This window comes from Myzus persicae, unplaced genomic scaffold (genome assembly GCF_001856785.1).
Source record: "Myzus persicae strain clone G006 unplaced genomic scaffold, MPER_G0061.0, whole genome shotgun sequence".
NCBI lineage: Eukaryota > Metazoa > Arthropoda > Insecta > Hemiptera > Aphididae > Myzus > Myzus persicae.
Window position 1 is genome coordinate 34,321 of NW_019104199.1, and position 15,083 is coordinate 49,403.

Below are 15,083 nucleotides of genomic sequence, written 5' to 3' on the forward strand. Positions count from 1 at the left end.
TTACTGTGATATATGGTGGTATTGCAGGTGTACTTGGTCTATATATTAAAACAATATTAATGTATGAAGAAACCAAATTTAAATAATTTAAAATAATATTTTATATACCATAAACATTAATATCTGATTGCTGTTCGAGTTGTTGCAGTGATATAGCAGGATCAATAACTGCATATTGATCTTCATATCCATCTTCAACTGTTTGTANGCCTTGGCCTGAGGGCCTTTCAAAACGGGTACACTTAGACTTTTTGGGACCAGTAGATGGCAGGATGTTTGTTATTTTAATTGATGCTTATTCGAAATGGGTTTTTGTGAGATATATGCCTAATATCACTACTGCAATGACTATTAAAATATTAAAGGAGTATTTTTCGTTATGGGGCATTCCTGAAAAATTGGTTACAGACAATGGATCTTCTCTATGTTCTACCGAGATGAGTGAATTCCTTAGCAAAAATGGTGTATTTCATATTAGAACCCCACCATACAACCTTTCTTCGAATGGGGCAGCGGAGAATACAGTTAAAACTTTTAAACAATTCTTAAAGAAATGTGCTAAAAATACTGACATGGATACTAATATTTGTAATTTTGTTTTATCATATAATAGTACTAAACATTGTGCGACTGGAGTAGCCCAGCGGAGTTGCATTTAGGCAGGCCTTTAAATACATCACTTGATAGATTAGTACCTTTTGCTAAACATAAATATAATAAAAGTTTGGAAAATGCTAAAAAGAATTATAGAGGGGGTAGAGTTAAGAGTTATGAAGTTGGAGATAGCATAATGTGTAAGAATTATAGCCCAGGGAATAAGTGGATACCGGGTAATGTGTGGAAAAAATTATCACCGGTAACTTACTTAATTAAAACTTTAGATAATAATGTTGTGAAGAGACATCTAAATCAAATAATTGACAGGCAGTGTAAGAATCCTAGTGGTCAAATAGAACAAACAGTATTATTAAATCAGTTACCGTATAGTGAGGAGGATGATAAGGCAGAAAAATCTATTGAGGAGAGAACTATTGGTAGTGAGGAGGTCTTACATGAACAAGATGAGAATGATGATAATATAGGATGTGAGAATTTGGTTAGGAAGAGTGGCAGAGTAATTAAAGCACCTAATCGTTTAGATTTATAATTATTATTTTACTTTCTATATGTATACCTATGTAAGATAAATATGTCTTTGTAGTAATTAATTAAAAAAAAAAAATGTATTCCAATGGTGTGTTTGTAATTACATTATATTTATATATATATATGTTCTGTATCATTTATAATTTAAAAAAAAAAAATGTATTGTATACTTGTTTAAATATTTTTATAAATAGGTCTATTTGTATTTTTTTTATTTAGTGAGGAGGAACTGTAGTGTTTGAGTTGTAATGTTGGTCACAATGACACACAGTTATATGATAACAGAATTACATGATTGTAGTAGATCTTAAGGATTATGTCTATGGCATGCTACGATATAAGAGCATAGGTAACAGTTGTGAATTATAATAAAGAATCATTATGCTTTAAAAGGGTTGTATTAATTATTTAGTATAACGGTTGAACTTTAAATATAACAACTAATATTCTGATAGTGAAATTTATCAACAAAGTAATCACAACGACTTTTTTTTTATTATTTTACATACAAGGGTCATTGGCCGCAATTTGTGGATTATATAAAACTAATACAACGACATAATATTAATATTGTGTAATGGATTTTCCATATGTATTTTAGTTTTTTTTTAATACATATCATTCCTTTAGTTTGGTTTTATTGTTACTTAATTTTTAAAGAAAAAGCTATAGGTACATATGATTTAAAATTGTTTATGTAAACTTTTTAGGTGCAGTTAGCTCTCACCGATTCCCAAATCCTAGAACCTTTTTGGAAATGTTCCAAAAATGGATAATAGTATTAGGATCAGAGCGGTTTGAAAATATAGATCATCATGTTATTTATGAGAAGTTTCGCATATGTTCATTGCATTTTAATGTTGATGACATAAGCCCTGGTAAAAAAACTTTGAAGCGCAATGTCCTGCCGCATTTGAATATGTTTGAAATAGTTCCAAGTTTGTTATAAATATGTTCTATACTAATGTTCCAGTATTATTTACTAATATGTTATATTATTTGTTAATAGCTGATGTGAATGTTGTTTCACCAAGTTTAAATGGTCAACAGTGTGACCTAACTGTTGAGTCAACAAGTAAGTTTTTAAAATTAATTATGCATTTATGCTATAAAAACAATTATGTACAAATAGTTTTAATTTTTAAATTGTTTAGCCACTTGTAACATTTCACCAAACATTGAGAAGTCTCCTTCTGTATCTTATGATGATTTCAATTTATCTGGCATAGGTTTGTTAGATGAATCAGAAACACAAACTTTGGGTAAGTGTTATAATAATAGGCAAAATTGTAGAATAGTTTGTACTTATTTAAATGTTGTTGTTTTTTTTTTTGGTTAGACCATACATCAAGTGCCATCAGTAAATCTCATTCTTATGAGTTAATTTGTAAGTGCTAATTTTTTCTAAAAGCTGTTATCTATGAATTATTTGCTTAAAAATATGTTGAATATGCTTCATTATGTATAGTTGATGCGCATGAAAGTAGACCTGCTATTGATTCCAATATTGCTGGCAGTAAAACAAAAGCACCAAGCTCTGGTTAATAATATAATTTTTATTTTCTATCTACATTATTGCTTAAGTTTAACTCTAAAGCGCTGACCATATTTTTATAGCTTCACTGCTTAGTATTTTGCTTAAGGCGCTGTAGGGTTAATTTAATTTACATTATCCAAGGCTGGGCATTAACGAGTTAAAAAGTTAAAATAAATTTAATTTTAACTGTTTAACTTAACTAGTTACTTTTGAATTTTCATTAACTTATCTATTTACTTATTTAATATATTAACGTATGAATTTTTAATTTTTAAAAGTAAGTAAGTTAATTTATTTTGTTTTTATTTTATCACATTCCAATATTTCAGTCTCTTTCGTTTCATTTCAAAAATATTAACTTAAATTAACTGAGTTTAAAAAAATCATTAATTTGCCCAGCTTTGACTTATAATCTTAATTATCTAATTATTTGATGTAGCAACTAACAATTTATTTATATATTAGGTATATTACATAAAATGGGAATAAATCGAGCAAGTAAGCTAACACCAAAGTGTAAATCACTGTATGCCAATGCTTTGCTTCTACAGAAGCAATTACGACGCGAGCATAAAAAATGTAACACTTTCAAGCAAAGACTTAAAGCTGCTAGCAATCACCTTCATTGCCAAACAACCCAACAAATGACTACTGCAGCACACATTTTTACAAAATTACAATTTCGTGAAACAAAAATGAAACCTAAAGGACGACGTTTCACCCTCAATGAAAAGTTAATGTCTTTATCGTTGTACAAACAAAGCCCTAAATCATATAGATTGTTGTCAAAGATGTTTGTACTTCCATGTAGAAAAACTTTAAGTAATATGTTGGCATTTATACCCATCAACACTGGTATAGACCCTACATTAATGAAAGTGCTTAAAGAAAACGTCAAAAATTTAAAACCGAAATATAGATTTTGCAGTATATTATTTGATGAAATAAGTCTTAATGCTGGTTTGCAGTACAATAGTAACGAGGGGACAATATATGGTTTTGAAGAAAATAGCTCAGGTCGTACTCAACAATTTGCTGATCACAGCCTAGTATTCATGGTAAGAGAAATTGTAAAAAATTTTAAACAGCCCATATGTTACTCTTTTTGAAAAAGCACGACTAACAGACATGATTTGGCACATCAAATACGGGAAGTTATCAAAGCTGTTCAATCAACCGGCCTTAAAGTTATATCAACGATATGTGACCAAGGTGCAACTAACTCAGCTGCTATAAACATCTTAATAAATGATACAAAGGCATATTACTGGAAAAATAATAAAGAATACAATGGCGATTTCTATGAAGTGGAATACAAATTTGGCAACAGCACTGAATTAATCAAAATTTTTCATTTGTTTGATCCACCTCACCTGCTAAAAGGAATTCGAAATAACTTACTAACCAAAAATGTTTCATTTGATATGGACGGTGAAAAAGTAGCTAGTTGGCGCGATATCATGAACCTTTATGAATTGGACAGTGGTATACCAGACGTGAAAATGCTTCCCAGGTTAACTAAAGAACACGTTGTGCCTAATGAAATTAGAAAAATGAAAGTAAGGAATGCTGCTCAAGTATTGAGTCAAAGAGTTTCATCCATTATGGCATTTCTGGCATGTAAGAAAAATGAAAATGTATTTATTTACCTAGTACTAAATATTTATTTTATTAAATTATTTTTTAGCAAAAAATCTTATCGGAGAAACAGCAGGTGACACAGCTAAATTTTGTCTTTTTTTCGACAAATTATTTGACTCCGTCAATAGTAATTATGATAAAGTAGTAGATGGCAAAATTTATCGAGCAGGATTAAAAAAGAATTCTCCTCATCATCAACTGTGGAAAGATTCTTTAAAAATTTTGAGTACCATGCGTTTTTTGAGTCCTTCTACTGGAAAGCCATCCACTCCACAGCCACCAACTTTGAAAAATTGGATTAAAACAATAAAAAGTAAGCAGTTAAAAATATGTTATTTCAAAGTAGCATATTAAAACAATTAACAATTTTTTTTAGGTTTCCAAAATATATTTCAAGTGTTGAGTGACAAAGGGATACAAGTTTTGCTTCTGAGACACTTTAACCAAGACTCATTGGAGAACTTTTTTGGTGCCTTGCGAGCTTTAGGGTATCGCAATAATAATCCCACCTGTGAAATGTTTTCATCAGCTTATAAAACTTTGCTGTTGAATAATATTATGTCGACACATTCCCCCGGCAGCAATTGTGAGGATGATTTTTCAGAAGCCTGTTTGGTTTCGTATCAAACATTGTTTGCCACATTTAATAACAAGCTGGATACTGATGAACCAGAATTTGATAGACAACGTGTTGCTGATTTACCCAAAGAAGAAAATCCTAGCTGTACTTCCGACCTAACATTGTTAGAATCTCAAACTAAAAATTATATTGCTGGATTCATTGTAAAAAAATTGAATACCATCTTCTTCAAAAATTATGATGTATGTTTGAAAGAAATTTGTTCTAATATTAATAATGATCATCAAATTATTCAAGCTAGGGATTATCAGCCTAATGGTAAGCATTTATTAAAATATCCAAATTCTAGTTTTTGTATGTTGGTGCAAAATGTAATTAATATTATTTCACATAATCTACCTTCTTTATGCCATCATAAAACTTTAAAAGTAGATTTAATTAATATTATTGAAGAAAAAGTAGATTTAAAATATATAACATGTCCTGACCATAAACTAATAATTCCAGAAAAATTCGTCAATTTTGTGGTAAAATTAATGGTACATAATTGGTGTACGCAAATAAATAGAATTTTATCTGGCAAAATAAATTTAAATAAAAATGAATCTGATAAAATTAAAATAAATGCTTTTGAAAGGTACAAACTGTTTTCAAAAAAAAAAAGGTCCTCTTAAGATATTATTATTAGATTATTATATTATTCACTTTGTTAATTTTAATTTTGAAAAAAGTGTAAATATTAATTGTATGTGTAAATATGTGTAAATATTCCCATTGACAAGAAATATTATGTTTATTATACCTAGCTTTAACCAGTGTTGTAAATAAAAAAAAATTAAAAGTATTTAAGTATTACTCAAATACCTTAAAATAAAGTATTTAAAATACCACCCAAATACTATAATTAGTAATAATATTTTTGTATAATTAAATAATTATAAAGTATAAGGCATAAATGATAAATATATAATATTATATTGTATTCAATACGGAAAAAAAGTATTTGAATACTTTTACTCAAATACTCAACACTGGCTATAACTATATATTTATATATTTATATTTGTATATTATATTATTTAGTATGTGTATTTCATTTAATTCACTTTGTTAATTTTAATTTTGAAATATGTGGCAATATTCCCATTGACTAGATATATTTTTATTATATTGTTAATTTTTAAGTATTAAATATATGACTGAGAAATGTAACAAAAGTTCCAACTAATTTTGTACTTGTATATTTAAAAAATAAAATGTATGTTTAATATTATAATTTATTCTTATTATTTCGTAGTTTTTGTATATTGTTTTAGTATATTGTAATAAAAATTAATTCTATTTATTTTCGGTGTTTGTTTGATTAATTTCAATTGAGTATTTAAAATAATAATTAACAGTGGTTAATGCGCCCAGCGCCCAGGGTTGGCAATCTATATACGCGGCGGCGGCGATTAGAGCTATGGGTGGGTGGAGAGAAGGGTTCGAAGTTTCATTCACCAGCCACCGGGAGCGCAGTGTTCAATGTCCCGAATAATAACATTGCGGTTGCCTATCTAGTAGTATACTCAGGGGGGTGTAACTCTCCGGCTACAATAGGACAGAGTAGTTACTTGTACCAACCACCGGGCACGCCACATACAATAACTAACCAGTAACCGCCACAGCGTTGCGGTCGCTGTCGAAAATCGAATTAAGTCAACGCAAAGACATTTTGAGTTTTGACTGTTTAATGTTTTAAACTTTAACTTTTCAGTTTTCGAGTTTTGATAATTTCGTTCTTGGTCTATGCGTTATTATTAATTTTATTATTTTCTATAAATTTGAGTGTTCGATATACAATTACGTACTTTTATTAATAATGCCTAAAAATCAGTACCAGTGTTCAGTGCAGGGATGTAAAGAAAAGTGTAAGTTATTTTATTTATCATTTTATTTCCTTTCTATTATTGTAATGTAGGTATACATATGTAATTATGCGTGTTATGTAATTGTCGTAAATACATTATAGATATTATGACACACCGGTTTCCAAATCCTCGATTACATAAAGCTCGGCTATTAGATTGGATAAGACTAGTTGGATTATCAAATATGAATCCAGAAATAGTGTACAACAAAAAAAGAATTTGTCACTCTCATTTTTCAGATGACTGTTTTAGTCCTGGTACAAAGAGGCTTAATGCTAATGCTTATCCTACCTTATTTATGCCTGGTAAGTTATTTATCTTGGTAATTGACTTTGGGTAAATGGTAAATCAATTTATAAAATAAATTGAGTAAACTTATTTAACAGTAAAAGTTCAGATTTCATTAATTATTTGGTACTTATTGCTAATATTAAACAAGATAACAAATACCTTAATAGTAAATAATATTACTAACACACTTTTGATATACTATTTATTATGTATGTTTTATTATAGTGTCTAGTAGTGAGGTTACATATTTTATACATGATGTTCCATCTGAGCACCAGACATTACAACAACACAGCACACCGACTAACCAACATTTCAATTTGGAAACCTCCTGTAATGGTGTTGATAATGTTTCAAGTATTAAAGTGGCTGATCCTCCATCGCTTTGTAGTTCAGGTAATACTACATCATTTTAAATTATATATTTATATGTCATATGATATAGTCAGTGGCGTGGCGAACTGAAAATTTTCCAAAGGCAAGTTACAAATATCCCAAGTATTAATGCATAATAATGTATTAATATAATATAACTAATTATATTTCAGATCAGTATTGACTACCTATTGAGTATATCATATTACATTTTCTAGGGGACCCGTCGGTTACCACCAACCCCTCTATTTAAGAAAAATCTCAGCTATTGCCTCTGAAATTACTGTTCACCACACAACTGGTTATAGCATTATGATAACATTGAGTATTTTTGGTTTTTTAGATAATCTTGATGTATCTGGAGTTGAAATTTTGAATTTGGAAAATACTGATACAGAAACTACAATAATTATGGATAATGTCATGAGTAAGTTATTTGTTTCGAGTTGTATGCAAGTATTATTGTTATTTAATTATTCATTTATTTTATTATACTATTATATTTATTGCACCAATATTGGCTATTCACTGCCTTGGCATGTGATGCTTTAATGCTTTGATTATTTTTTTTGCTTATAAAATAGGTTCTAGTAGTGTAGCTGGAAGCTCAAAAGTTAGTAAAGCTGCTCAAAAAAATGCAAATAATCAATCTGGTATTTTTGCTTATTCGTTTAGTATAATATTTAGGGCACGAAATTTAATAGTGTACCTACCAATTTTTTACATTATTATAAAACTTTCTTGCCTTAATAATAAGTAATAATATTACATCTATAAACTTTAACTAATGTAATCAATTTTAACTTTAGGTCTGTTAAAAAAAGTAGGATTTAGTCGTTGCAAACAACTAACGCCTAATTGCAGAAAATTTTATGGTATTACCAACAAATTAATAAAGCAACTTAAAAAACAAGGAGCCAAAAAACAATTATTTAAGCAGAAATTAAAGGCAGCAGAGCGTAAGTCTGAAAAGTATCTTAATGATAACTTTTCGGAGAAAATGACAACCGCCGCTTCGTTATTTACTAAATTGCAATTAAGAGAAACCAAAAAAAAAAATAAAGGTCGAAGATTCACTTTAGACGAAAAAATAATGAGTTTATCTTTGTATAAGCGGAGCCCAAAATGCTATCGTATGTTGTCCATCATGTTTACTCTGCCAAGCCCTAAAACATTACAAAATGTTTTAAGCAGTGTGTCGATAACTACTGGAGTCAGTCCAATAGTTATGAAAGTGCTTAAAGAAAAATCTGAAAAGTTGAAACCACTTGAAAGGTAACCAAAATTACATTTAAATCAACATTTAAATAATAAAATAATTAAACTATACATTCATATAGATTTTGTTCATTGATGTTCGATGAAGTGTGTCTAAGCAGTGGTTTACATTACAACAAAGCGACAGATCAAATTGATGGGTTTGTTGACAGTGCATCTAACAGAAATCAAGAGTATGCTGATCATGCACTGGTGTTTATGATCCGTGGCATAAAAAAAAAATTTAAACAACCAGTAGCATATACTTTTTGTCAAGGTGCTACAAAACATGAAAAATTGGCAAGTTTATTGAAAGAAGTAAGAATAAAATTAATTATGAAATTCGATACATAAATGTGGGATTATCTGTATCTTATTTGGTATTATATCTCTTATCATAAGTTGTTAGTCAGTGTGAAATGAACCGTGATTGTGATTGTACAGAGTAAGTTAAGTTAGAGTTATAATACACAATTATTTTACGTGACATTGTTGTGTTAATGCTTTTATTTAATCAACCTCAACCCACGTGAAGTTAATACAACATTGTATTAACTTCTACATAAATATAAAGATATATATTTGTTTTTAGGTTGTAAGAGAAGTCCACAAGACCGGCTTACAAATAGTAGCGACAATTTCTGACCAAGGACGTTCTAATGAAAGTGCTATAAAACTTCTAATTAATGAGACAAAAGGATTTTTTATTAAGCGCAATGAAAAATATACAGATGATATTTATGAAATACAAGTGGATGAACAAAAAACTATCCAGATTGTTCATATTTTTGATGTCCCACATTTGATAAAATGCATCAGAAATAACCTTTTAACNTGCATATTTTAAGAAATCGAATATTAGTTAATTAAATAATATATATTTATATTTATACATATTAATATCAGTCAATTCAACAATTTTTCAACTTCTTCCGATTGGTTTTTATTCCTTTCGCTATTTTTATATTCCGGATGTGTATCATCCTAAAGACTTGTCTGCAACTTGGAAATGAAAATGTCAAGTGTATTTTGACTTGTCTTTTTGATATGAGTGATGTTGTGTGTAAGTAAAAAATAACTGATAATATAGTATATTTTCATGAGTAACGCTCTTCAAAATGTGAATATGTGCTAGCCGCTAGTACCTAAACCTAATATACAAGCCGATTCAATTTTTTTTCTGACACACCACTCGCCAATGTACACGTGTCCTTAACCTAACCTAACCTAACCTAACCTAACCTATTTCTAAGTCTTTAAATAATTACTTAAATTATTATAATGTATATATTTTTTAAGACGTATTATTATTACCTTTAAAATATTATACTCAATCAGTAAAAAACAAATTTGTATTCGTGTCTGTTAATTTATTGTTTATTTTAATTTTAAAATAAATACTTTTTATAGTTAATAAATGTATTTCGTAAATCAAAAGTGAAATACACGTATAAAAAAAGCATGTATTTATATACATTTGTCGTTTTTAATGTTTAAATACTATTTAATAGTTTATTTTTCTTAGTACCATTTTGATTCATTTGGAGTCTTCTATAACATTATCATAATCCAAACTTGATAGTTCCATCGCTAACATTGGAAAACCTCCGGCTTGGGGCATCTTTGCACATTCCTTAAGGCGGCACTGAGTAGATTGAATTAATTTATACCGAAAATTTGCATTTAAAAATGTCATTTGTGTCATATATTTAATTATATACTTTAAAAGATTTAAGTAGTTAGGAATTTTAAATTACAACAAAATTATTATTAAAAACTGTTTTTATATATTCTGGTAACAGTACGAAAAACTTTCCTTAGTTATAAAAATTGGACGTATTACTTATCATAAGAATGCTAAGAGAACCAGTCAAAAACTCTCAAAAAAATGTAATTTAACTTTAGTTTACTTTTTCAAAATTTAGATATTAAGGAATTAATATAGAGACATTTTTATGAATTTCTCATTCAACAGAATTTGTAAATATTTGTGATTTTTGACGATTTGTGTCAAAATTCTAGCTTAAGGTGTTCATATATTCTTGTTGTGTTTTCCCTCAACTTTTTTTAAAATTACATTTAACGACTTTCAACTAACAACCTTATACTAAATTTTCAAATTTTTTGACCGAGCAAACAATTATTGATCGAATTTTAGCATGTGTGAAAAATTGTTGACTTGGTGAAAATTTAAAGTATTTGCAGTAATTAGGTTTTCCGTAAAAATCCCTGTTTTTTATAACATTATCTTAGAGTTTTTCCTGACATTATTGCAAACTAGATACTTCAATTTTTTTAATTTTACATCTGAAAATGTATTAACAAGATTCACTTTCCCACCAAAAATGTATCGAAGTTGAAAAATTTATTTTGACAACTTATCGTGCATACAGATTCAACAATTAAAAAAGTACATACGTCATAGTAAAATTAATACATTCATTGCTTCTGTCAGAATCTCAAATGTTGTAATCAACCCTTATAATTTAAATAGAAAAAATAAAGTCAAATTATCCGCTGTGATATATTATGACAATCTTATTCAATATTAAAAATTAAATTTAAATGAATGAAATATATTATTAAATAATGTATTTAGTAATGTTTATGCACTTAGAAAAAAGCATTTTAAACTGGTTGTATTTGCAATCTAGTATCTTTAAAAATTTCAGTGAAGTGGACAAATGGGTGGGATCATATATTAGCGTACAGTAGAACTGTGAACCGATTAGGTTCCTACCTATGATTGGATTTGAAACATTCCGTGATGATTGTGAAGGTATTATAATTGTTCTAAGTTACAAACGTAACCAGTCATGTTATTGAATACTTATAAAAGTTAACGTATTTATAACTTTTGTGTTTTAATGTATTTATTTTGTAATTGCTGCAGTATACATTTCAAGGATAAAAATAATTAAAGGCCGGTAAAATAAAAATAAAAAAATATTAAGGTTTATCACGTTTGCAAATGGTAAGTTCTTTGTACCATGTGCATTACCACTTGCTTTCGACTTCTGAAAGCTAACGAGTGACTAGTAGCAAAATACCTTTGTGACATTAATGTCAAATGTTTTTTTTATAGTTTAATACTTGTTTTTTTGTTCAAGTTCTGATTAGAGAAATTCTTTCCATCCATAATACTTAAGACGTCTAATACAACAACGACAAAAGCCATGATGATGTAAATTATCATGTCCACACTAACATCGAATATTAACTTCAGAAATATTTTCGCTCGTGGGCTGTGTATGCACATTTGCAATATTTTGATTGGCCCGCTGATCAATAGCTAATTCAATTGAATATAAAAAAAACTTTTATTAAATATGTTCAAATAACTCTTATGTATTTTAATTTGAATATTATATTAAATTGTATTAATTTATTTGAGATAATATCTTATTCTAGTATAAATGTTTAATAGTGCTACCTTAACACTACCTTAACGCTAACAACACGTATCTGTAATTTTGAAAAAATAAGATCATCGAAATTTGTATAATTTCATTGCCAATTTAATTATCAAATCAATTTTTCCAAGATATTAATTGTTTTTCTTCCAAGGCGATTTGACTTATAGCACGTACCTGTTATTCACAAGTGGAAACACGTAATTCACAATATTTACAAGTGTGCGGTTGTGTCTTCGACAAAATGTATATTGTAACTACTTCTTATGAGGTAAATTTATAAAAATTATATTAATAGGTACAAATTACATTCTTAATTAATTGTTTTTAGCGCTACTAATTTGTGAAGTCATAATTTTCCTTTAAAAATTTAAGTTTTGTTTTATATTTTAGGTTTTCTATAATCAAAACTCTCTATTACTTTTGTATACAAAAGTCAATATTTTTTATAAAAAATGTAAATTTTTATAATTTAGTGTTATACATCATTATTTTGTCAGTCATCTATTTTACCTATTGTATTGTGTAATACAGATAGTAAATTTTCTAAATATAAAAAAAAATACATCATTATTATCGTATATATTATTATTATTTTATTTAGCAGTTACTTAGTTAACATTATGTCAAGACGACGACTTAATTCAATTTTCAATATGGCTGTTGATTCTAACACATCTCTAACAAATCTTCAAGTTACAACATCAGATCTACCTTTGTTGACTATGGAGGATATAATTTTAAATTCAGAAGTTGTATTTGAATTTCCGGAAGAAGGTACGAATTTTGATCATAATTTATCTATTCCTACAATAGAATCATCTTCTGTTATTACTTCTGCCTCTTTATCCAATCTTTCGAAAAATGGTGTTGACAATAAAGAACTGTTAAACAATACTTCTACAAACTTGTTATACATTAACAGTGAAGTTATAATAAATGAAACAAAGGATTCAACTTGTAGAATGAAAATAATGAAGTAAAAATAAATTGTATTTTGAACTTAGAAACTGAAGCAGATCACACGATAAGTGGAAAAATAAAATATCAAACTAAGTTTAAATAAAAATAAATGGAACAAAGAAATAACCAAGAAAAATCGACTAGAGTATTTGGGGTATAAAAGGGACGGTAAAAATGTAAGTGTTGAGAATGAAACAAGACCTTCCAGAAGAATTAAAGAAACATGCAAGTTCTGCATGTATTTTAATGAAACCAGAAGATTAGAAATTTTTGACAAATTCTGGGGATGCATCATGGGAAGAAAAAAAATTGTAATAGCAATGGTTAACAAAATACCAACGAAAAAGATACTACTGGTCTTGGCCATTTAAGCAGAAGATTAAATACTTATAACTTATAATATATAACGTATTATTTTAAACTTCAAGATTTTGAAGTTCCTGTGGAAGTATGTAAACAAATGTTTTTAAACACACTTAATATGAATGAATGGATGTTGCACAACTGGAGAAAAGAATCAACTCACGGACTAGCTGGGAAAAAACAAATGACAGCTGTGAAAATATTATTATTACACCTAAGAATATATTATTTTAATTATTTAGTTATATATAAGACTTGTTAATTTATTATTATCATTTAAGTTTTAAATGTAACCAAAAGTCTGGATTTAACTTTGTTATTTATTATAATATATAATAAAATATTGTATTTATGTTATCTTTCATTATATGATACTATTATACTCATGGATAATACTTAAAACAAAAACTTGAAATTAAAACTTTTTTTGGTTCTCCTGAAAAGTAGCATAATAACAGATACGTGTTGTTAGCGTCAAGGTAGCGATAGGTATTATAGGAATCTTCTGGGATTAAATGTTTTAAATAATTTAATATTATTTTAAAAATAAATGTAGGATGGTACTTTTAAATAGTTTGGTTATTAGCAGACCTTAGATTAATACGTATAAATCATAATAATGTGGGTTGTCATTGTTATAACATCAATGTATACCGTAAAATCTTTAAAATTTAATTATTTTTGATTATTTGCATTTTAAGAATACCTAATGTATTCACTTAGAATATTTTACTTAATGTACAACTTTTTTCATTTGGACATAAGACATAACTAATATGAAATCCATAAATATAGTGCAAACATTGTTTGACAAAAGTTTATCGACATCAGTCATTATTTCTATTAAAATACATATAAAGGTAAATAAAAAGGTAATGCTTTTACATAATGTAACTTGTGTAATATAATAAGAATAAATTCTTATTTGATATATTCATATTTAAGAAATTTCTAAATTATTATATTTTTTTTTTGTAATAAATACATTAAAATATTGACCTGAAACTAGCCAATGAAAATCGTATAGACAAAATACCGAAGATAGCCACTACTAACCTCCTTTAAAATAACTAATAAAGCCTATAATAAATACTGTTTATGTAAAAGTAATATATATATCATATTACCATCCACGCGATTTTGCATAGTAGTACCAAAATTCCCATGCTGATGTCCAAGCCTGTTATATAGTATGACTATATTATACAATTGTATAGAATTGAATCAATTTGAATTATAAAATACATAGCAATTTGAATTGTGTTAAAATTGGAACTGTGACCTTGACAACATTATTGCAGTTATTTTTTAGTAATATAAACTGCAGGTTGTTTGTTATACACTTATCCTTTTTAGTTAGCCAGTGAATTATTATATTTACTTAAGGCATTAATCATAGATTGACCAGTATATTAAGTGAAAAAATATGCAATACCTACATCTTTATGTACATAAGAATTTGTATGTTCGCGATAAACTCCGAAACTACTGAACGGATTTTGATGAAACTTTTTACATTTTGTGTATTTTAGTCCAACTTAAAAGATAGGATAGTTTTTATCTTAAATGTTTTAATATATTTATTAACTTTTTAATACATTTACATA

At 27.7% G+C, this 15,083-nt stretch overlaps 2 protein-coding genes across 2 annotated transcripts; both read left to right on the top strand.

Annotated features, from left to right (window-relative positions):
- Window positions 1-3,162: 3,162 nt before the first annotated feature.
- LOC111039868 lies at window positions 3,163-6,441 on the top strand. Its single transcript, XM_022323512.1, has 5 exons — window positions 3,163-3,650; window positions 3,798-4,303; window positions 4,371-4,637; window positions 4,701-5,048; window positions 6,305-6,441. The coding sequence occupies exons 1-5, from the start codon at window positions 3,163-3,165 to the stop codon at window positions 6,439-6,441; spliced, it is 1,746 nt and encodes a 581-aa protein (XP_022179204.1).
- A 119-nt stretch (window positions 6,442-6,560) lies between these two features.
- Window positions 6,561-9,156, top strand: LOC111039873. Its single transcript, XM_022323517.1, has 5 exons — window positions 6,561-6,814; window positions 6,916-7,119; window positions 7,331-7,501; window positions 7,824-8,755; window positions 8,821-9,156. The coding sequence occupies exons 1-4, from the start codon at window positions 6,766-6,768 to the stop codon at window positions 8,030-8,032; spliced, it is 633 nt and encodes a 210-aa protein (XP_022179209.1). The 5' UTR covers window positions 6,561-6,765; the 3' UTR covers window positions 8,033-8,755; window positions 8,821-9,156.
- Window positions 9,157-15,083: the final 5,927 nt, after the last annotated feature.